Consider the following 23,207-nt stretch of genomic DNA (forward strand, 5'->3'; position numbering starts at 1 on the left):
CATAGTAAAACTTGTGTGCAATATAACATGTAATGTATTCATATTGAGAAAATAACAAAACTCTTCACATGGGTCTAAATGGTGCCATTTTATTAGGTGTTCAGCAAGCAAATATATATATATTTTTTCCCCCAGCAGAAAATGCAAAGACTAATTGCATCAGCAGTGTTATGATGCGAGTCGTAAGATGGCGTACAAAGAGAGACGATTGGCTGAGAGAATCCTCACTAAGCGGGTTAAGTAAGGCAAGGCCGCACTTTCAACTGAAGAACACGTTTAAAAGGTAAAGATCTGATATAAACTATTAATATATACATATATGTTTAAGAACAAAAAAAAAAAAACAAAAAAAACAAGGAAAACAAAGTCACCATCTACATTCCAGCAGTGTTTATAGTCTTATATGACCATACATGGTATCACCAATGCATGTTCTACCACAGATCCAATATTCATAAATTTTTTTATTTGACTAAACCTTACAAAACAACAATAAATATGTTTCAACTTAAAAATGTACTTATTCTAAACTGCAAGCGTGTCCCTGCCATATAAACCAACTTAATTTGTACTGCAAGGAAAACACATAAAAACAAAAACTGGAAAAGCTTCTACTGAATGTACATCATGATACAATGAGTCTTTGCGTGAGCTCATCAGCTGTCTCGCTGTATCTTGCAAGTCCATCGATACAACCACCAAGAAATTCTACAACCTTCATCGTTTACAGTACAATCAATACTGAATTAGAAAAATACAGGTATAAAATCATGACATTCAAAAAAAAGACAGTACTAGCACAAAAGGGTAATCTGGTCATTCGTGTAATGTCGGAATTCCGACTTGGTAGAAGTAGTCGAAGGTCAGTTTATGGCTATTTTCTGGAAATCAACTTATTTTTCTCAATAAGTAGGTAAATGCATATTTTCTACAGGGTTGGTAAAAGTACTTTCTTCAATGACAGTTATGAATTTTGGTTTGAGTCGTGTACGTGCAAATATTACATTAGAAGAAGCATTCAGTGATGCCCTTTTTTTTTTTTTTATCCCATTCGAATGTGACAGTTGTGCTTAGTTACTTGATCATTTAGAAACAAAACAGTGCAACTGCTTGTTTGAAAAAAATAATTGTAATATTCTCTTCCCTTTTCTTTGGCAATTTATCAATAAATGCACTTGCTATATGTAAATATTGTCTATTTTTTTTTGCAGAAGACTTTTGTCTATGCAAAGAACTTCACAGATGCATTATTACAAATGTAACTTCCATATTTGCAAAACATACAGCGTAAAATCGAATGGCTTTATTTGTCAAAATATCTCAAACAAACTATGATGAAACGCATTCACCCATCGGGGAACCTTGTTGGTTTTTAGAACGTCAGGTGGTACGGCCTGCAAACGTGACACTTGCTTATGACAGTCTTGGGCTGACAGGAATAAAATGACGAAGCTTGAAGGATACCTGATTTAGTAGAAAATTCCCATGAGTCATCATTTCTCCAAGACATTTTCTGTTCAAACACCCAAAAGCACGACAACCTATTTGTGTAAAAAAAAAAAAAAAGTTTAAACGCTCAGGACGCCAGGAAGGCTAAGCGAGGAAGCATACATACCTTCATCATCACTGACCTTGACCTTTTGTATCTTAACAAAAGATGACCTTGGGAAAAAGAGCCAATTTCCTAACAAATTACGATATCATATTAGTTAGTAGACAAAAACAAAATACATGGTAAAAAAGAAGTGTTGTATGTGCCTGAATGAAAACTGTGATCAATTAAATATCGTTATTGCAATTTAAGTTATCATACTCATTAAAAAAAAAAAGGAAAAAAAATAATAGAAATATTGCTGCATCTTCAGCAATTTCATTTCTTCAGGTTAATTAAACCCATCAACGGTCTAATTCTGATAAAGACTTGAAGACGATGTCCGACTGGGATTCTAACAGCCTTTCAAGATTAGTGAAAGAAAAATAGGGATTTATATGATAAACAGGCTAACAAATCCCGGTTTATTCTAAACGTACACGCGTGTGCCTTTCCAAGTGCTATACAAACTGTAAATATTGACGAAATCTGCATTTCACCTTTCAAAAAATTCTAAGACCAAACGAACGACTGAGCAAGCAATTTGGGAATGACTTTGTGGGCGTGAACAGGAGGATTAAGGCTATATTACCACTTTCACAAAAAATGTTCATTTTGATGGCCTGCATGAGCCACGGATAAGAGGGGGGGGGGACACATTCAACTATCATCAACTGTATTTCAAATACAACGCTTTGTTTGCTCTTTAAAACATTCAGTCTTTTTTTTTTTTTTTTCTAACAACATAGCATCTTAGTATGTATAGTATCGTAGGTAAATATACTATAAGACATATATACAACGTAACAATTCAAATACTCAACCGTGGTTTCTTCATATTAAACGTACATAAGAGCAACACGAAGGAACCTTTGTGACCACTGACCCTGGTTAACAGGATTTGAGGTTATAAAGCTACGAGACGTGAAAGTGATGGCTGCATCCCTCCATTACTAAACTACTTTAAAAAAGGTGACACCCATTGACCTTTCGCAAAAGCCCCGCGCCCTTCGGTTGACCTTCCCGTAAAATAATGACCTTTTTTAAAAAAAAAAATAAATACTCAGTCAATTTACTCACATATGAGCTCAAATGGCCGTTTCTGCGTCCTTTCCGACGTGAACATTCTGTGAAAATATGCCGACACGCCCACTGAGGTGTTTTTGCCTCCAGCTAAGCCCCGCCCTTCAAATTGCGTCACATTGTTTACAAACTTTGAAGGGGTCTATACAATATTAAATCATCCCAAGTATAACTTCCATTTCCATTTTGTGTGCATGATTTTTCCTCTAGAGCTAAAGTGAATTTGACAAAGAGCTAAAAGCTGACTTTTACCTCGTTCGGTTGCTTGTTTAACGATATGGCTTCAGCCTAGCCCGTTATTAACTACTTTACCGGCTCTTGCCATAGATGTAGGAATGCTTGTTTATCTGGGGGTGAAAACCGTCCACACTGTGTAATCCACTGACGATATCGCGCCACTTCGTGGATTCCTCGTGTCCGATTTACACAATCTATGGGCAACATGGCTTCCACTAATTTGCTTGCTGGAGGTCCACACAGCCTGTTGGAACTTTGGTATGGTTTTTAATCGACGCTGACAAAGATTTTGTGGGTTGATTTTACAATGGATTTCAATGGAGCGGATACGAGCTTGGCCGTTTGGGGCGTGGTTTGTGAAAGGTCAATTCTGTGGTTATAATTTTTTTTTTTTTTTTTTGAAAGATTTTTCTCCCATTGTGTTTTAAATGGCAATTTATGACCCTGACCGAGACCATTGTGAAATAAAACCCTGACAACCTCTAAATGTTAGCAACACACTGAGGGACAGCGTCTCTAAAGGGTTAAGAGAAGTTAAAAGGCATTTTACATATCTGAAAAGGAAGGCTTTCAGGGCCACAAAAATAGTGGACAGCAGGAGAAGGAAGAACAAAAGGCAAGGACGGGATTTTCTTTCGTCGAGGGCTTGCCGTAAAAAAAAAAAAAAAAATCAAATAAATATAAGCAAACTTTCACTGATCAGCACAAGAGATGAGGACCGGAGTCTGGACGAGTTCTCGCTTCAGACTCTCAGCCAAGCCTTTCTGGCCTCTGAAATGAGACAAATACTTCACTTATTGAGCCCGTTGTAGCAATAAAAAGTTCACATTTTGTCTATAATACATTTGATACTTTCGTTATTTTTCCACGTACAATTAGTATCTTTGGAAACACATTTTGCAACTTGCTGTCGACTGAAAATGACATCACAAAAGGGCTCGGGTAACCAATCACAGCTCACCTGTTTTCTTGGTTTGGTCATGTGACATTCACAAGCTGAGCAGTGCAGTTTATGGTGTAAAATAGTATATATATATATATATATAAAAAATAAAAAAAAACTTGGAAAAAGTTTTTGTCGATTTGGAACGGATTAAAATTATTTACATTAATTATAATGGGAAAAACTGTTTTGGATTTCGAACAATTCGCTTTTGGAACAGATTATGTTTGAAAACTGAGGTTTGACTGTATTACTATTTGTACAAAACGTAAGACATTACTTACATACGGTATTTTTCAAACTGCACTAGCTGAAAACCACAACAAAAAAAAATGCTAGTAAAGACTCTTTTTTTTTTTTTTTTTTTTTTTTTTTTTTTTTTTTTTTTTTTTTTTTTTTTTTTTTTTTTTTTAATTTAAACAAGCAGGCGAATGAAATTGCACTAATTGTCCGTACCTGTGAATATTTTCCATGGCTGCAACTTCGGCAAGAGCAGCTAAACTGAAGAACGCAGGGAGCTCCTGCATTCCAGTGCTCCCCTCGCCTGGTCTGGAATCACTGTAGCACCCTTTTTCTTTGCATAACGTGAGTTGGGGTAATGGCGTATTCTCCTGCACCTGGGTCAGATCACTACTTTTGTCCTCTGAAAAACAAGTCAAAAACAAATCAAAAACAAATTCTATGCATGCTAACACCAGCTGTGACAGTCAAGTTTTCGCCTGAATAACATTTGAAAGAGGAAAAAGAAACGTGAAATATCCTTCGATCTGGATCTTGGCCCTTCAAAGTGCGGGTAGAAGAAACTCAATGAAATTTTGAGATTTGCCGATGCAACCGCAGCATAAATTGAAAGGTTGACTCGATCATCCGTAGGTGATTTTAGGGGTTGGAAAGGAGTGGCGGTTGCCAACTTCATCAAATGCCTTGACACCCGCATTTGCCACCCCTACTGCTGGCAATGAATTTTATTTCTTTAAAAGGAAAAAAAAATGGTTGGATCCTACTTTGTCAGTGGCACCACCAATTAAGAAAAAAAAAAAAAAAAAAAAAAAAAAAAAAAAAAAAAAAAGTGTATTTTAGTCCTCGGTCCTCGGGGGCCGGAGTCCTGCAGGTTTTGGATGTTTCCCCTCTTCCAACACAAGCTGATTTCAGTCAACAAAATCATTATCAGGCTTATGCTATTAGATTTTAAAATAGTTATGAGTAAATAGTTATATTAACTCATTCACTCCCGGCCACTTTCACTGGATTTTGACTGTTTTTGCAAGGCCCACAGAGTATTGTATTCTATTGCTATAAAACATTGATGAAAAATGAAAAATTATCATCTTCTTTCATCAGGAAAAAAAGGTATATTTCTAGCTGTTTCCGTTTTGCAGCAATTAACATTAGAATATAGCCAAGTTTCATCACAAATCTGTTTAAAACAGTGGGGAAAAGAGTTTGGTTTTTTTTGCAACATGGCTCTGTTTGATCTCTTATACTCTGCTGCCAACTGCTGGCTGTTTTTGTAATAACTACCATTGCTTCAGGTGCTTTCTTCTGTTCCAAGGCTGCATTAAAGCCTTCTGTATGCTCGAGCATATAAAACATAAAAAACGTATAAATACGTCTTTGGGAGCAAATGAGTTAAGTTGAAAACAAGTACACATTTACATTTTCTCTAAAAAAAATATAATTTTATATATTTTTAAACGGCGGTATTTAAAGTGACACCGTTTCTATTTTTAGACCGCGCGGGATACCGTACTACCGTATTACCGCCCAACCCTGGTGTATATTTTATTTCATGAAACCCTGACTGTGGATGTTATGATAAACAATCAATTCCCGGTTGCAGAGTGTGGTTAACAAGCACGTACAGGTGCGTGTGCTCTTATGGACACCCCTCAGTGTCACCCTGGCCACCCCACTGAAAAGATTATTACCAACTATTGCACACATCGTCACTGGTTAAAAGCGTGCCAGCTTCAATGACGCCGCATTCTGTATGTGAGATTACGCAGTCAACACAGTACAGTAAATCCGTGCGCGTTACGGCTAAGAGGACTAACAATAATACTCACCCTCAAGCAACGGTGCACCGCCAGCCGTGCGTACCAAGTGTGTGATCTTCGTCTTCCGAGCCTTCCTCTTCTGGCTACCAACTAGTATGTCCACACTAGTGGTGCCTTGCACATCTGGGCAAATAACGGCATTGGCGGCACATGATTTGGCTTTTGAAAGCGACAACGCGGTGGAGTCCCTCGGCCCCGCTGCTGTTGAAAAGGGGTCTCATTAAAACATTTTATCTTGACACAAAAGTAATCCGAAGTATTTTTCGTTTTAAGTAATGAGTTAATTATGCTAAGGAGATATCCAGGGGTGCACAAAACCGCATGCGTACCGTCAATAGTTATGCTCGTGCCGGGTTTTGCGTTGTTATCGCAACTCGGCTCAGCTGAGCGACTGTGCGCAAAGCAGTGAAAAAGTCAAAGTCAAGGTCACCGCCGCAAGGATTGCTTTATTGAGTTACCTTCAGAATAAAAGACAACTACAGCTTTAATGTCTAAGTACGCTATGGCTGAAGAGACTTTTATTTTGAAGGTGGCATTGCAGCACCTTTGTATGATATAAAGAACCGTTATGGTGGCCGGCTTGACTTTTGGTAATTCAACTTCAATCTCACAATCTTGGGGAAAAAAAAAAAAAAAAAAAAAAAAAAAAAAAAAAAAAAAATAATAATAATAATAATAATAATAATAATAATAATAATAATAATAATAATAATAATAATAATGATAATAATAATAATGATAATAATAATAATAATAAATAAAATAAAATAGTTGCTAGAAAAGTCAAAGAATACAGCGCCAATAAATTAACGTTGACAACACTGAAGCCAAGTTGTTGCTCATGTTCGCTTTGCACTGCTGACACATCAAAAATAAAAGCAACCCTTTTTAAATCGACTTCCGAGCGGCTGCAGAGACTGCGGACAGGCATGCTTTTCCCAGATGTGCCCAAGTCTACGTTCATCCATGAGGTCGGTGGAGCAGGGAAAAAAAAAAAATAGCACCAAACAGCAACCTTTGGTGCTCATTTGAAGACCAAACCAAGGTAAGATTTTTATGTGCACCCCTGGACTCATATCTGAGACTGTTGTTAGCTATCTTTAAAGCATTTTTGTGTTAACTAAGCTTTTGAAAATGTAAATTACCGTACTAAAATTTGGTCAGTTTCTTGGTGACGTTGATATCCCGGCTGAAACACAAACTATCAAGATTCTAGATCACAATTTACTACTGCACCTGGTTTCTCCTTTAAGTATTTGTGCTTCCTAACAATCTTGTGGAATGAAGTCTTTTTCTGTGATGGAGATGGTCCTATTAACAGGAAAAAAATACAAACAAACAAAAAATGAGCATGGACATGCTATGCTACGGAGCTCACAAAGCATAAATGACGTGATGGTGGAAAACGTGCCCTTAGAGATTGAGACTTTTTTTTTTTTTTTTAAACTAGGAGCACAGTGGCCCTAAACCAAAAAATTTTAGGGGTGCAAGTAGAACATCTAGGGGCGCACATACTCTGTGTAGACTTACAAATAAACGTTCAGCGTAGCGCCAGCTAACGGGTTAGCAGCCCTGGCTCTTCGTCACGTTAGCGCACAACTTTAATGTCACACATCTTTGAGAAGACGTTGGATTCATTTGAGAAAGGAGGGGGTAGCCTCGGCCTGGCCTGGTGCAGCTATTTACATAAAAGTGACACGCCCCTAAAACAGCCTGTTTTGAACAGAGCGTTTTTTTTGGGCTGATTTAGGGACAGCAAAAATATTAGATACAAAGTCAACTTTGACGAACACTTGTCACAGACATGATTTTTACACATTTGTGATCTATTTTCTAAGGGAGAGCTTTTGGCGCAACATGAGACTTGTTCTTGGTGTTTTGTGGTGTGGATGAGTTTGATGTTTAGTCGACTTATTTATGTATTTATTTATCTCTTTATTCACTACTTCTTATTTGTTCACTGATGTAGAATGTATTTACTTGTAAAAAAACAAACAAACAAAAAAAAAAAAACCTGTATTCGCACTTCAAAATGTTTGCTTTGTTCTTGTTTACTGCAAAACTGATGTTTATGTACAGCACTTTGTATACAGCAACGCCTGTTCTTAAAGCGCTTTATAAATAAAGTTGAGTTGAGTTGAGATTCATATAAAAAAATCCAAACTATCACTTTATCTATTAATCATCACCCTTCAGGAGACCCTAAAAACGCCGTTTTTGTTCAACATTGCATCATCAGTGAGAACAAATCGTTTTCGACACTTGAGATTGGTCAATAATTTGCAAAAATAACCACACGTTAGGACTGAACAACGGTATAGATTTGTAACTTTTTTTTTTTTTTACCAAATTGTGGCCTGACGCGAGCTATGTAGTTTCTGTTGTGTCAAACCGTATACAACAAAATGTGAATTAAAATTTTGTAGTTCCTGCATTTATTGTCGAAGCATTTACCAGTACCAGTTACGTTACTTAATTAACTGTGCTCCTCATAAAACAAATCTGGAGCCCTGCATGTGCAGTACGAGTCGGAAGAACGACTATCTTTACATTCATAATGTTTTGTCCTCACCTTTGCCTGTTTTGGAGGTTTCCTCATGGGAAGAAGAACAATCCGTTTTCTTCCTCTTGATGACGGAAGCCCCCTTCTTATCAAATGTTGTTGGACTGTACTGTGGAAGGCTGTTGAACTTCTTTTCAAACTCTTCTTCGAGTTTTCTGTCGAGTTGAGAGATTAGTGTCAACATTATAGACCAAATGATCATAGAACTACAAGGAATGGGAAACAGTAACAAGTAACTGGCAGATTGTACACGAGCCGTTAAGTCAAGCACTTTTTTTTTTGTTGCACTAAAATGAATGTGATTGATTGATTACTTCCAGCTTGTCCAAGATGCTGCTGCTCGTCTCCTTACTGGTGCCCGTAAGAGGGAACACATAATAACCCCTTATTCCGGCATCTCTTCACTGGCTGCCCGTGAAATTTAGAATCCACTCTAAGATTCTTCTATTTTTTTTTTTCTTCCAAATCTCTCAATGGTCTTGCCCCACCTTATCTCGCCGAGCTCTTGCACCCCGACACACCTGCCCGGTGCCTCACGTCAGCAGACCAGACCCAATTGGAGGTACCGACGGCTAAAAGCGGAGGCTTAGAGGAGATCGTCTTTGCTGCTTGTACTTTGCTTGACTTTATCATTTTATTATCAAGTTTGGTTAACACAAAAGAAAACCCCGTATATCCCACCTAACGTTTGCCCGTGTTTGCGAAGGAAGCGAATGTTGATTTCTCGTCAGGGCTCGTTCAAGGTCCCAAAACGTTCACCAACAGTTTTAATGGTTTTCTTGTGGCAAGGAGAACTGTCGGCGACCGTCAAAACGTCTTTGCGACCTTGATTGAGCCCTGACAAACCCTGATGAAAAATCAATCAACCCCCCAAAAAAATAGAGAGCGGTGACTCACTCACCCTTGTGACGAATCATCTTTGGACTTGGACTTTTTTAGCCTCTTGCTGTTTGATGCCATTTGGGATATTGTCCAGCTATCCTCGCCCCAGTGAGCTTCATGATCGGAAGAGCGCAAGACACCTCTTTTACCTACAGACAAGAAACTTTGCTCACTCGACTCATTGGGAACACTTTGGCGACGTAACGGTCAAACAACAAGTACCGCGGTCAATGTTGGCTCTCAACGAGGTCAGCATTCCTTCGGAAACGAGGGTCTTGTACAGGGCTCCTTTACAGCTCCTCTCGGATTTCCTTGCGCCACGGATCTCCGTACTGGATTCCATGTTGTCCTGAAATTCCTTGCTTTCTAGATTTCTTTCCTCGATTTCTGTCAGAGGATTCATCTCTTCGTTTATTCCCGCCTTCGAGACATTTTGCTGCACATGATTGCCACTGTCGTCAACAAGTTCTTTGACTTTGACCGAAGTCTCAACTTTGGGCTTCGTCTTCTTTTTGGGTAAGCAAGACTTATCACCTGAAACGTATCGGATTTTCACCTCGGGCTTCTCCGAATCCTTCCAGACACTTTCCGCCACCGTCTCGATTCCAAAAATAACACCAACAGTTGGGTTAGGATTTTTGAAGACGTTCTTTGAAGAATGTAGGGTTTCATTTAACGTGAACTCCTCGTTCTTCTCGACACGTTTATTTTGGCTGTCAAATTCCAAGGAAATGGTCTCAGTCAAAGTGACTGCGGAGGGCGAAGGTAAAACTGCATTAGACGTGAGAGGGCAACCGACACTGTCCACGGTCTCCTCTTTAACCTGAAGACTATTTACAGTAGTTTTTTGGAGCGAGGCCGAAGATAAGCTTGACCCTTGCTGAGATACAACGGTGTCCATCTTCTCAGCTTCAGTTGCTAAACACATCTGAACAGAAACAAAAATGGGCTTTCGTCAATAATTTCATACCTAACTGTTTTTGTAATGACTACAAACACAGAAAATAAGACATTTCTAATATCTAATTACTTTTTACCCACCTTGTATACACGATGTATACTACGCATATACTGTGTAAACATACAGTAAATTGGACAATAATGTCGATTTTCTACTTAGCAATACGGAGCTAAACTACAAACGCACCCTTAAAACGCTCCAGTCGGGAATTTGAGCGACACCTGTTGTGTCGCTGTTGATGAAAACCAGATCAACGGAATTACCTCGGCAAGCTGAAAGAGAGGAGACCGTCTGCAGGATTTCCTGTCTGGCGCCACGGAGCCCGATGACTGCTAATACAAGAAAGCATGTTTCAGCTAACACTTTCCTTTGTCTTATCGTCTTGAAGATGACACCGTAAAATTTTGAGTTTTGATTAGGGCTGCTTTAATTAAAAAAAAAAAAAAAAAAAAAAAAAAAGATTTTCTTTGATTGTCTGTTTAACCAAGTTCTTCTTCTTTGCTGAATTGCTCGTTTCTCCTCATGAGTATAAAAGGATGACTTGGTCTCAGAACATACCTGCTCTTTTTCTGGAAAGGATCTCCCTTCCTCGGCTGCATCCGGTAAACCGGATTTGGTGATCAAAGGGTTCTGGAGAGATAGATACTGGAGTTATATTGGACAAAAATTCCAAAGGCCTTTATTTAAATTAAATATTCTGTAATGAAAATTAATGTATACTGTGGAACCTCTGAACAGGTTTGTAAGGTCCAGCTAAAAACTTACAATAACAAGGAAAATATGTAAAATCATTGCAATCTATAAATACTATGGCCAATAAAAAACAAAAAACAAAAAAAAAACATAATAATAATGCTATTTTTCCTCATTCAGATTTTTTGAAGAGACAGCAAAAGGGAATCTCAATAACTTTTCCTGAGAATAAATAGAAAACTGAGCAGAGGACTTTTTTGCATTGAGACTTATTTTCAAACTAGCTCATGTAAAGGTATCGTGTGTAAATGTTTGCCACTAGATATCGCTATATCATAAAAAGCAGCCGGAGCATGAGCATTTCGCACACTATGGTGACTCAGAGAAACCAAAGTTGGCAAGCCTACCATCAATTATTATTTGCCGTGAGTGACAAAATGCGAATCAAACCATAAACGCCCAAACAAAACTCCAGGAAATGCCACAAGGCCCACGCCAAAACCCATTGGCCAAGAGACCGAGAATTGGTCAAAAGAATAAAAAAGGTGTTTTTTATTTAGTGCTTCTCAAACAGTGGGGCGGGCCCCCCCCCCAGGGGGGCGCAAGGCTCCATCAAGGGGGGCGCGTTTGACCTCGCGGAACAGGCTTTTTTATTTTTTTATTTAGATTTTTTTTTTACTGTCCTAGAATAAAGTGCAATTGCACCTCCACTACATTAGGGGGCAGTGGCGCTCTCATTATTGGCAGAGTGTGCGCAGGGAGCATTCGCTCGGTGGTGTTAGTTAATGGTCAGTTAATTTTCGTTGTTTTTTTTTTTTTAATTTCGGTAACAATATTGTTTTTTGAATTTTAGTTTTTCATTATTTTTAGTTAACTAAAATAACCTTTTAATGGCACCAGTTTTTCGATACCCTCCCTTCTTACTTTGACCATCCGCAAACATTTTTGTTTTTATTTTATTTGAACTGAGTCAAATGGCATTTTTAGCATATGTCGCGGGCCGCTGAAAAATGGACGGCGGGCCGCAAATGCCCCCCCGGGCCGTCGTTTGGACACCACTGGGTGAAACGGCAACTGACCTCTCGGTTTGTTAGGGCATGCTCTCCAGCTAACAGCAGCATACTGAGGCCACCCATCTTCGTTGGATCTGATAATGACAAGACAGTTTTGCAGAAATGCACAACAAAAACGAATCCGACTTGTTATTTCCACGTACCGGCCATTGCAAAGTTCAGTTGCGGGACATCGGTTTTGGGCATTTTCTTGCAAGCGGACGAGTCCTTGGATACATTCGAAGTGAAGGACCACACTTTTTTGCGAGCGCTACAAACCGTCTGACACGAAGGTCTCTTCACGGGTTTGCTGGTGGTCGGACACCATTTATAGTCTGGGTGCGCCTTCATAAAGGCCTCCTTGTACTGAAGTCGCAGGAAGACAAAGAAATGCAAAGGATTTTTTGCAAACCATCACATGGTAAAAAAAGATTCAATTGAAAACAAAAGGAAAAAAAAAAAGCAAAAGTATCTCAATTTATTTACATCTATGACGAACAAGCAGTTCTCACCTCCTTGGCCATGTCGGTGTATTTAAGCTTCTCGGCAGGCTCCAGCACAGCCCACCAGTCGGCCAGGATCTTGGTGGCCCCCCGGTTGTCCAAACGCGGGTGTTCGTGTCGCACCAGGGAGCGATGGCGCTTGCAGAAGAGAAGAAAGGCATTCATGGGCCGACGAGCTCGCCGTTCGTTCGGGTCCTCCGGCGAGCCCGCGCGCAGCCCTTGAGACGCCTGGCCCTGGTCACACTGCAGCGGTTGCTGGAAATGATACATACTAAGTTTAATTAACTCATTTGCTCCCAATAACGTGTAAATATGTTTTTTGTTTTTTTTTATATTTTAAGTGTCCCAAATACGTATTTATACGTTTTTTTTTATGCTAGAGCATACAGAAGGCTTTGATGCAGCCTCTCAACTGCAAAGAACGGTTGCAGAAATGGTAGTTATTACACAAACGGCCAGCAGGTTGCAGCAGAGCAAAGGAGATCAACCAGAGCCATCTTAAAAAAAAAAGCTAACTTACAATTTTGAATAGATTTGTGAAAACTGATGAAACTTAACTCTTTTCTAATGCTAATTGCTGCAAAACGGAAACAGATAGAAACATACTTTTTTTTCCTAATGAAAGAAGAGACTTTAATCTTTCTTTTGAAGCGAGTGAATGAGTTAATTAAAAAAAAAATTGTTTTCAATGGCACTTATGAGTTTTTCAATAAAATGTAGGGCTGAATGATTTTGGAAAATAATGTGACTCCCTCCCCCTCAAAATTTTCAAGGTCCTTTTCTAACATTTTATATCAGACGTAAAAATGCATGATAGGAGGGGTGTCCAAACTACGGCCAGGGGGGCCAATTGCGGCCCGCCGTCCATTTTTCAGTGGCCCGCGACATATGCTAAAAATGGCATTTGACTCAGTTCAAACTAAATAAACAAAACAAAAATGTTTGGAGATGGTTAAAGTAAAATACAAATTCACCTCGACCAGCTCCTCTTCATCGTCTTCTTCCTCCTCCTCCTCCTCCTCCGAGAAATCCAGTGCCTTTTTCGAGAGTAGTGGGTGCCACTGCAGGCACTTACGCTTGGGCCGCTTTCCAGTGGCGTCCCCAACAGCAGGGGGCTCCTTGCACCCTTCTTCACCCTTCATGCTAATAGCACACCTAAAAACAACAGATGTGTACAGTGTTGCTAAAAGGCAGTGAATCGAATGCTCAGGCAATTAATACTGGAAAAAAAAGAAAACAAACTGAACTTGATGCCAGTCCTTGTCTTTAACAATGTTAAGTGGCAATCTGGTACTTACAGATGAAATTATGGAAGTATGGAAATGTTCTGTGTGTGATGAAGACGGATCTGCCAAAACCTTTTTGCCATGCAATGACAAATGTCCTATAACATACAAAACACAGTTCTCAGTTATGCATTACCTGGCTATCTGGGCAAAATTTCTTTCTCTTTAATAACACAAATTCTATAACAATGGATAGTCGATCACATTGATTTCCTAATAACAGTGGTCCACTGTCTTGATTTAATTACCGTTCACTTCAATAGTGCATTCAATTTGCCCTTTTGACCAAAACTTAAACGCACAGGCTAAAGGCCGACATTAACGGAATTGCAGTTCATGTTATAATATGTCATGCATTCTAAACATAGAAGACACATCTTGTGAGCATCCTTCAGAGATTTAGCTGAACCAGATCGGACATCCGCTCGAGTAAAGTCTTGATCATCTGTATTGAGCATTTGTCAAGTGGGTCATATACATTACACACTGTGTTCTCGCATATTTTTTTTTTTTTTAAATCACCTTTCAAAATTTGATTCATGCACTAACAAGCCGAAGAGTCCATTTTGCTTTCGTTTCGAGGGGGAGAAAGTATGTAAGTCGTGAGGCATTTCATACTGTCAAGCACCCCAATTGGCAATCCCCCTGAAATGTATTCCATGACCCTAAAAACAGTTACACGTGTTAATTAAACTGCCACTAGTTTGTGCGTGCATATATATTTGTGTGCAGCATTTTTTGCTCTACATAGCTCCGTGTTCCAGCCGTCTGCCTGCGAATTAAAGTAGCTAGTTAGCTTGCTAGCGCTACACCCTGCTAACTGGATGTGTCACTGTTAAGACAGAATGATTAGAACAGTGCGAGTTTATTCAAAATCAGAGACGCAAGCCACCAACGAAAAACGGTGATCTTTAGCAACAGTTGCTTTACGTTCATCACGGATTTGGCGAGATCTGATGCGGACAGGAGGGACTGTAGGATGGGGCAACTTATATACCATGTCACCGATTGCATTGGGTAAACATTGCAATTATTTTTACACGGTAGTTAATCGACAGAAGCGAAAATACATCATAAATGCAAATACGGTACAACACCGAAATCAGTGGCTTTTCAAAAGGATAAGGCCAGCATTGTGTCCAAAACAGCGATAGTTTTCACGATGATAAAACGTGAGGCTGATGAGTTACGGCAGAGTTTGCCCGGAAAATCGATAAAAGACCACGTCCTTTGCCATGATATAATATTTAAACTTACCCTTTTCTTCCTGGTCAAGTACCGCGAGGGCCTCTCATTATCAGTGGCTTCGACCTTTTTTTTTTTTTTTTTAACTCATTGACACATCATAACAGTTCAGCATGAGCTGTACTCAACCCAACGGCAAGTCCCACTTATCCACAAGACTAAAATCCGGAAGCAAGGCAATTTGTTACCAAATTAAAAAAATAAATAAATTATATATATATATATATATATATATATATATATATATATATATATATATATATATATATATATATATATATATATATATATATATATATATATATATATATTAAGAGTACATAAAAAGGTACCATATTTAAAAATGTCTGATCTTCTACATGAAATGTATTATTTGATATGTTTGTACTGTATACAGTATATATTTCTTGATACGTTTGAAACTTGCTTGATACGCATTTTTTCCATATTTAATATGAGACGATGAAGTTTTGACTGCATTGTATCTGTCTGTATCATCCAATGGGTTTCATAATGATATAAAAATAAATAAAATGTTTTTGTACACAATCTTGTTTTTAATAAATCACACCGGAAGTAGTGTCACTTCTGGCTATGATGGAGAACGAAACTCTACTAGATGGTGTCACATTATCACATGTAACTAATATGCAGTTCTCTATCATGTTTTTATCAATGTATCACTGACAGTTCTTACACTCATTTTACTCAACAATACATATTAATTAAACCCTTAATGTCCTATAACGACTGATTCATTGGACTAAACTAAAAAAAAAAAAAAAAAAAAAAATGCTGTCATTTATTACAGCTACATTTTTTAGTTTTTCTCATTATATTTATGATTGGTTTGAAAGCATAATTTTTAATTTAATATAAATGAAATACACATTTTTTTTCCAAGCCAAAAAAGTTACATCCAAGTAACTTATTATTAACAATAAACTCATTCAAGTCATTTTGATTACTTAATCCCGAATCGAATTTCTGATTCCGTATGAACAAAATTTGCAGGGTACGACCTCAGCTGGTTGCCAGACAATTTGTAAGGCACACACTGGTGAACAAACAGACATCAAGGGACTGAGTCTATTTGTTCCCACTCTAAATAGAGTCAAATTTCCTCTAAATAGAGTCAATTTTACTCGACAGAATTTACCATGTAAAAGATCTTGTTTATAGTATTTTGCAAACTTATGCAATCTTTTGTAGAATTACATAAGTCTTAACTTACAATCCTCTTTTTTTTTTTTTTTTTTATGCCGTTGGGGCACATGCAACACTTCTTTTTTTTTTTTGCAGATAAAAAAAAAAAAGGTTTTAATTTATCTCCCCTCTGTGTCGATTCTTTTTTATTTTTTTAAACTACTACCTATGAGAATTCAAGACAGGAGAAAATATTTTTTAATAATAATAGTAATAATTATTTTATATATATATATATATATATATATATATATATATATATATATATATATATATATATATATATAGTCAAAATATGTCAAATATGTGGTGTGGGAAAGTTAAACGAGTGTTTTCAGTGGATAAATGGTGACGTATGGTTTGAGCATCAACCCATAAACGTGCTTATCAGCGACGAGCAGGCAGCAAAAATGATGTTTAATCTCGCAAATGCTGCAAAGCGTGCAGTCACATAAACACTTACCGTGTCTCTGTGTTAACCTCTCAAACTGTTAGGAAGGAAAATTGTGCCGGTTTGCCTAATCTTAACAGATGACAAATATATCGAAATAGAGTTGGAATATTCGCGTTTCGGACTGTTTTGGACTTTCTACACAAACTGAAGACAAAGTGCATTTAAGGTTGGTACCGTGTGTGGTTTGAAGTAATTGATGCACTTAATTCTGATTTGATTGTCTGCGATCGCACTGTAAACAACAATTTGTGGAAAATCAGGAGCGAATGACCTTTGCCTGTTTTTTGCTATGCCTTGTTCCTTTTTCTCTCATCAACATCAAATCCATTTATACCCATTTAGCTTTTCTGCTATTTTTTGTGAGCACTGACAAAAATATTCAACAATATTTGTGTAAATGCAGGGGGGGGGGGAGCGGGATACTAATTTATTGCAATGGTGTTTGTCTTTATTTCTTTTTTATATTAACACGTTTGATAATGCTTTGTATATGTTGAACACAAGACTTTGGATCCTGAAAATAATTTTGACCCTGACCATTATTTTTTTACAAAAACAATGACTGTCGTTCCAATTGTGATTATTAAATGGACGATCAAATCAACATGAGTCTAAAAAATGGAAAATACACTTTCAGTTATACACTTGAAGTCTGCATCGGAACTATGCAGAAATCAAATAATATTTGACTAAATTAATGAAACAGCTTGAAAGTAATTGCTATATCAGAAACATGTGGCTTGATAAAGAAAAGAAAAAAAGTGACATGGGACTTGAACGATATGAATTGTTTGCACTAAATATATATATATAAAAAAAATCTTGTAATTAAAAAAATAATTCTAAAAAATAGATCATCCAGAATATTTTTTAAAAGATAAAAATATTGTTATTGCTAAAATAAAAATAACACTTACACTTTGTTTCTCAGTGCTGTAAATGAAACTGAAGTTTTAAATGTTGTAAAAACACTAAAAACCACCTTAAAAAAAAAAAAAAAAAGATTGTAGATACTTGTGCATATACATTTTTAGATGAAATATCCAAAGCCGGTGCTCTCTCAATTATTTAGTTTTACTTTCCTATTTTATTTTATTATTTTTTTTAATTTCAGTTGATTTGTACAGGTTATAGGACACATTAATGGCTGACAAAAGTCTTAGAATGGTTTATCTTGGTCTCATTTATTTTTTTATTTATATATTAAAATATATAACCAAAATCTGACTTTTGAACGTGTGTGTGTTGACTTTTTATGCCTATAAATACCGATTCTGTATGTGCGTGTTTGTGTGCAGGACGACGAAGCAAAGTGAAAGAAAAAAACAAAACAAAGAAAAACTGATACAAGGACTACGGAAATAGTCTGAAAAGAAAGATGTCATCCACTCGTCCGCAAATGCTGAATACTGAAGAAATTTGTAAAATAATACAAAGAGGTAAACGTGAACTCGAATTCCTTAAGACATTAGTGAGTAAGCAACGTAGGGACATTGAAATGCTGAGAGATGAAAAAGATGACCAAGACCTCCTTGTCAGAGCTTTTAGATTACAAATGACACATTTGACTCGGAAAGTTGGGATGAGCGTGAAGACAGCCAGGAAAGAGCAAACGCTTCTTTGGGAAACTTTGACCGTCATGAAGAGAGAGAGTCGAATTCTGGGGAGACAACGCGATGAGATTAAGGCAAAGCAACGCCGCTTAAAATTGATGACGTCTTACGAGTCAATGTCAGTGAAAAATAAGGAAGGCCGAAATGAAACTGAAAACCGAATAAAGAAGTGGTCAACAGGTAACAGGTGTATTCAAAACTTGATCATTAAGAATGGGAAAGCGATTATTGGTGCACAGCAGGCCAAGGAATGCATGCAGAAAAGCATGGCACATTTAAAACAAGCGTTGAACGCAAATGGAAAAGAAGTTTCGCAACTTAAAAATGACATGAAGCGCATTATTAACACAATGGCTGCCATTGTCAAGCATACCGAGAATATTTGGCCTCGAATGCAAACACAGACTACGACACAAAAAATGGCACCCCCACAATTGAAACTTAAAGGAATTCTGGAAAAGACAAATACGGTTTTTGAATCTTGCGAGCCGGAAAGAAGTGGACAACTTGGGGATATTATAAAACATGCAGTAACCGGAAGAAAAGATGTGGAAAAAGACGGGATCGCGTACCCAAAGAACAAAGTGAATGCTCAAATGCGCCGAATATTTCTCGAAGACAAAAAAACAATGATGCGCTTGGCGAGAAAACCGAAGGCGAAGGAATTGACAAAACGGGCCATCAAAAGCACGAGATGTCAAGCTAAAAAAAAGCATCGAGAACTTGACCAACGACTGGAAATAAACATGAAAGAGAGGGATGAATTAGCAATCCTCAAGCTGAAGCTGCAGAAACAGAGAGACGAGCTTGATGAAAAACAAGAAGATCTGATGCAAACGATTGCGGCAATGGCGAAACACTGCTGTCAAGGTGCGCAAGCCGCACAAGCTCACATCGATGAGTTGACGAGGACAACGTCAGAGAAGAGGGTAAGTCCGTCCGTCTGTCTGTTTTCCTGCTGAGAATGTTCTATGGGGACCGTTACCGGACCGCTATCCCCCTGCATGAAATTATACGGTGAACTACTGAACTGTATGGAATGTAGGGACGTCACGATAAGGGCAATATCGTGATATTAAAACGGCCACAATATCGTCGTCATCATGTTCATAATATTTAAAAGGAACACGTCTGTCTAGCACCCTCTAGTGGCTAGTTTATTCGTACAATTTAGGTTTCATTAGGGATGTTTTGGCCTTTTATGTTTAAAATCTATGCTAATTGTCAGATGAAGGGGAACCGAATTTGCTTGTGAAGCGATCAATGTGTGCTTGCATTAGCAAATAAGTGCCTCAATATTGTTATTAGAGATTGTAGGTGGTTTATATGCATTGCTGTTATGTACAAAAGCACAATATTGTGCTTGTTTTAGTATGAGCTCTTTTTTGTTTTGTTTTTTTACAATATTGTGACCTTTTTTAAATATCGCCACTCACCCCACAATATCATTAGAATTATCGTATCGTGACCTTCATATCGTGATATCGTCTCGTGATGTTTGGATATCGTTACATCCCAAATGGAATGCTTATGAAATAATATGAAAACAATAAGTTTGCTGGAGGTCAAAATGAGTTTTAAGAACCAAAACAAAAAACAATTTACCGCTATCCGCCATTTTGGTTGTTTACGTTCGCTTCGAACGCTTTCAGGTCGAAACTAGGAAAAACCAACTCGGATTAATCCGACTTCCCACCATCCTCGAATGCAGCATTAGGCTAAAAAACAATAACGTCACATACGTGGCTGTCCCCATTCATCGTGCGTTTGGGAACTATATTTTGAAACTTTTATATTTTCCGAGAAATCACTACTATGCCCAGTGCAGTCAAAGCATTAATACTGAAGCGTTTGTGGAAATGATGCGGCCAAGAGGTGAACTAACAGCAACTCTTTGCAACAGTTACTGTTGGCCATAATCATGCCAGAACACAACACGCTAATGTGCATAGCTCATCAAAATTCAAAACAAAACAAAACATATCAATCATATCTATGGCTTCAATATCAGTCATTCTGAAAACCTTTGGTTGACGGTTCTGTGCATTTTCAATTGATGCACTTTTTTTTGTGTAATTATTTTCATATGTTAGCCATTTTATATGGTAAATATTTGGCATGTTAGTGTCTTTGCTAATGTTGATTTTAATAGCAATTGGCCATAAATATTTGTACTTTTTTTTTTTTTCCCCCAAACTTAGGGTTTAAAAAAAAAGAAAAATAATAACGAAACACTTTTTTTTTTGAAAAGGACAAACTGAATGTGAAGAATCCTCAGTTCAGCGGATGGAACTACGAAGACACTTCAATTAAAAAATCTGTTTTCACATCTAATGAAGAAGGCCAGAATCAAAGTCAAGTCAAGGATGAAACGCTTACACCGAACACTTACACAGAAAAATCCGAGATAGAAGTGATTGAAGAAATCCTTATGGCTGAATTGAGAAGAGAAATGGAATATGCTGAAAATGAGGCGTATGAACTTAAGGTCCAAGATGAAAAACTGAGAAAGACAATTCAACATTCTCTGGAGAACATAGAGGAGAGAAATCAGGAGATGACCAGACTGATAATGGATATAAATAATTTGCAAAGACCAAAGACTGAATATAATTTAGAAAATATAGGCACCAAAACTGAAAATCCACAGAACAAAAATCAAGACAGAAGTGTCAAAAAATGCGTATCTAAGAAATTACAACCTTGCAAACAAGACCTGAAATCCCTTTCAGATTTTCCTCGGAATGTAGCTGGCCTTAGGAAATCCAATGCAAAGGTAAAACAAACTCATGATACAGACACAATCTATAAAATGGAAGCAGCTGAGAATGAAAACGACCATCTGAGGGACGCTACAACTAAAAGGAATAAAGTTGGACCAGAAATGGGAAAGGACCAAACAGTGGGGGGAAAACATGACAAACTAAGTCAAGATTTCCATTTTAAGGATGCACAGGTGTCTAAAGACAATCAAGTGGTAGCTGTGCAAGACATGTACAAATTAAACGGTTTAAGGGAGGAGTTACAAAGACACAAAGAGCAAATTGATACAAAAACTCAAGCAATTAAACAAGAGTTACAAGAAATAGCGCTGCTAAAGGCCGAGCTTGACATCAGGAAACAACAAAGTGGACAAGCGTTCAGAAAATTCAAGAGAAAAATGAAGGAATCAACAACAATCTGGTTTCAAATGAAAAAAGAAACGAGATTCATGAATGTCAAGATCAAAAAGAAAGAAAAAGAATTTGGCAAAATACGAGAAAAAATAATAAAAGAGAGGGATGAGTTGGAACTTCTGAGGCTCAAACTGCAACGACAGCAAAATGGTCTGCCCGAGAAAATGCATAGCAGGACCAACAATGACTCAACTGTTGTCATTTGTGGATGCGACAATTCGAGGGTCAAATATTTCGAAAGGGCGAAGGTTCAAAAAGTATTTGGCGAAACAGATCAAGAACAAATTCCACCAAAGGGCAATAACGTCATTGATCTACACGAAAGAATGCAAAGGATTCACATACAAATAGAAACAATGAGTGAGAAAATGGAAATCGCAAAGGGTCATTTATGTAAACAAAAAGCATGTCTCACTGCTTTCAAAACAGACAGCGAGACGCTTACATCGAATGTGATGATGTCAAAATCAAAGATCCCCCTTAAAAAGCAAATAAATAAAATGCTTGACGTCACGAAAGAAATGCTAATACAAAAAAAAGAGCTCGACCTTCAATTAGAAAGTGTGAAAAGGGAAACCAAAGAGTTTGAACTGTTAAAATCTGAGTTGGAGATCAAACAAAAAGACAATATACATCTTTTAAGAAGAGTCAGTCGAATAGAGCAAGACAACAAAAAGAAAGATGCTGAGATCAAATTGGAGAAGAAATCACTGAAAAGAGTTACACAGAAGAGGCAAAAAGAACTAAATTGGCAAATGGAGATGGTTAGCAAAGAGATGGATCGATTAGAGATCCTGAAACGGAATATGCAACGATACCAGGAAGAGGCGACGTCGATGATTTCACACGACTCTGATAAGAATGAAAACAAGCGTGACGTGATTCATAAATGCATGGAAACGCAGACAATTATGAGAATGCACTGCGAACATCTGACTCAAACGATTCACGAGGTCAACCAAAAGATAAGCAAACAGCCAAAAATCACAACAAAAGTGGAATATGAAATACGACGCATAAATCTAGAAAGTAAAAGTATAAAGGAAATGTGTGATTTAAAGAAAATAACACAGGAGCTAAGAAAAACTATCAAGAAAAGAAAAAATGAGCTGCAATTGATAAGGTGTAATATGAACAAAAACAAGGCTGACATACAGCAAAAGTGTACTTTTCTGGGGAAGAATAACGAACTATTGAAGGAAACAACAAATGAATTAGAAATTGCAATGTGTGAGATCAGGAGCAAGAAGAAAAGTCTCTGCCTGCTGCTCGATGACATGAGCACAAACACGCACAACCTTAAGGGTTGGACTTTACAGCTTCAGCAAAAAAACGAGCGATTGAATTATTTAGTTTCGACTTTAAAGACTGAGCGAAATAACTTCACCAGTGTAATGCTTAAAAAAGAGGAAGACTTGAATGCAAAAATCAACAAATTCAAAACATGTATACGGAAGTATAGAAAAGGTGTTGAAGATTTCAGGCACAAAAATGATATAAATACAAAAACGTTCGATACTGCCATGAACAAAGTAAGCAATAATATAGAAAAGTTATGTGCTATGACGCATAACATTGATGTCAGGAGGAAAATCCTTGTCGTTCAAAATGAGCAGATGCAAAAACTCAACCTTGAGGAGAACGTACGAGAGGTTCACTTTA

At 37.5% G+C, this 23,207-nt stretch overlaps 1 protein-coding gene across 6 annotated transcripts; it reads right to left on the reverse strand.

Annotated features, from left to right (window-relative positions):
• Positions 1-69: 69 nt before the first annotated feature.
• bbx (BBX high mobility group box domain containing) lies at positions 70-15,259 on the reverse strand. Of its 6 annotated transcripts, none has more exons than XM_077505307.1 (15): positions 15,109-15,259; positions 13,864-13,949; positions 13,540-13,720; positions 12,575-12,820; positions 12,227-12,428; positions 12,090-12,157; positions 10,876-10,947; positions 10,581-10,646; positions 9,579-10,284; positions 9,376-9,505; positions 8,484-8,629; positions 7,148-7,222; positions 5,921-6,112; positions 4,311-4,497; positions 70-3,682 (listed from the first exon to the last, which is right to left on the reverse strand). In XM_077505307.1, exons 3-15 carry the CDS (start codon positions 13,705-13,707, stop codon positions 3,604-3,606), a joined length of 2,337 nt encoding a protein of 778 aa, XP_077361433.1. In that variant the 5' UTR covers positions 13,708-13,720; positions 13,864-13,949; positions 15,109-15,259; the 3' UTR covers positions 70-3,603. The 6 variants fall into 6 exon arrangements, with proteins under 6 accessions (XP_077361433.1, XP_077361432.1, XP_077361431.1 ...); XM_077505306.1 differs by having other exon boundaries at positions 5,921-6,109; positions 10,581-10,649; XM_077505305.1 differs by having other exon boundaries at positions 10,581-10,649.
• Positions 15,260-23,207: the final 7,948 nt, after the last annotated feature.

The sequence above is a fragment of the Festucalex cinctus genome, chromosome 18 (genome assembly GCF_051991245.1).
Source record: "Festucalex cinctus isolate MCC-2025b chromosome 18, RoL_Fcin_1.0, whole genome shotgun sequence".
Classification (NCBI taxonomy): Eukaryota; Metazoa; Chordata; class Actinopteri; order Syngnathiformes; family Syngnathidae; genus Festucalex; species Festucalex cinctus.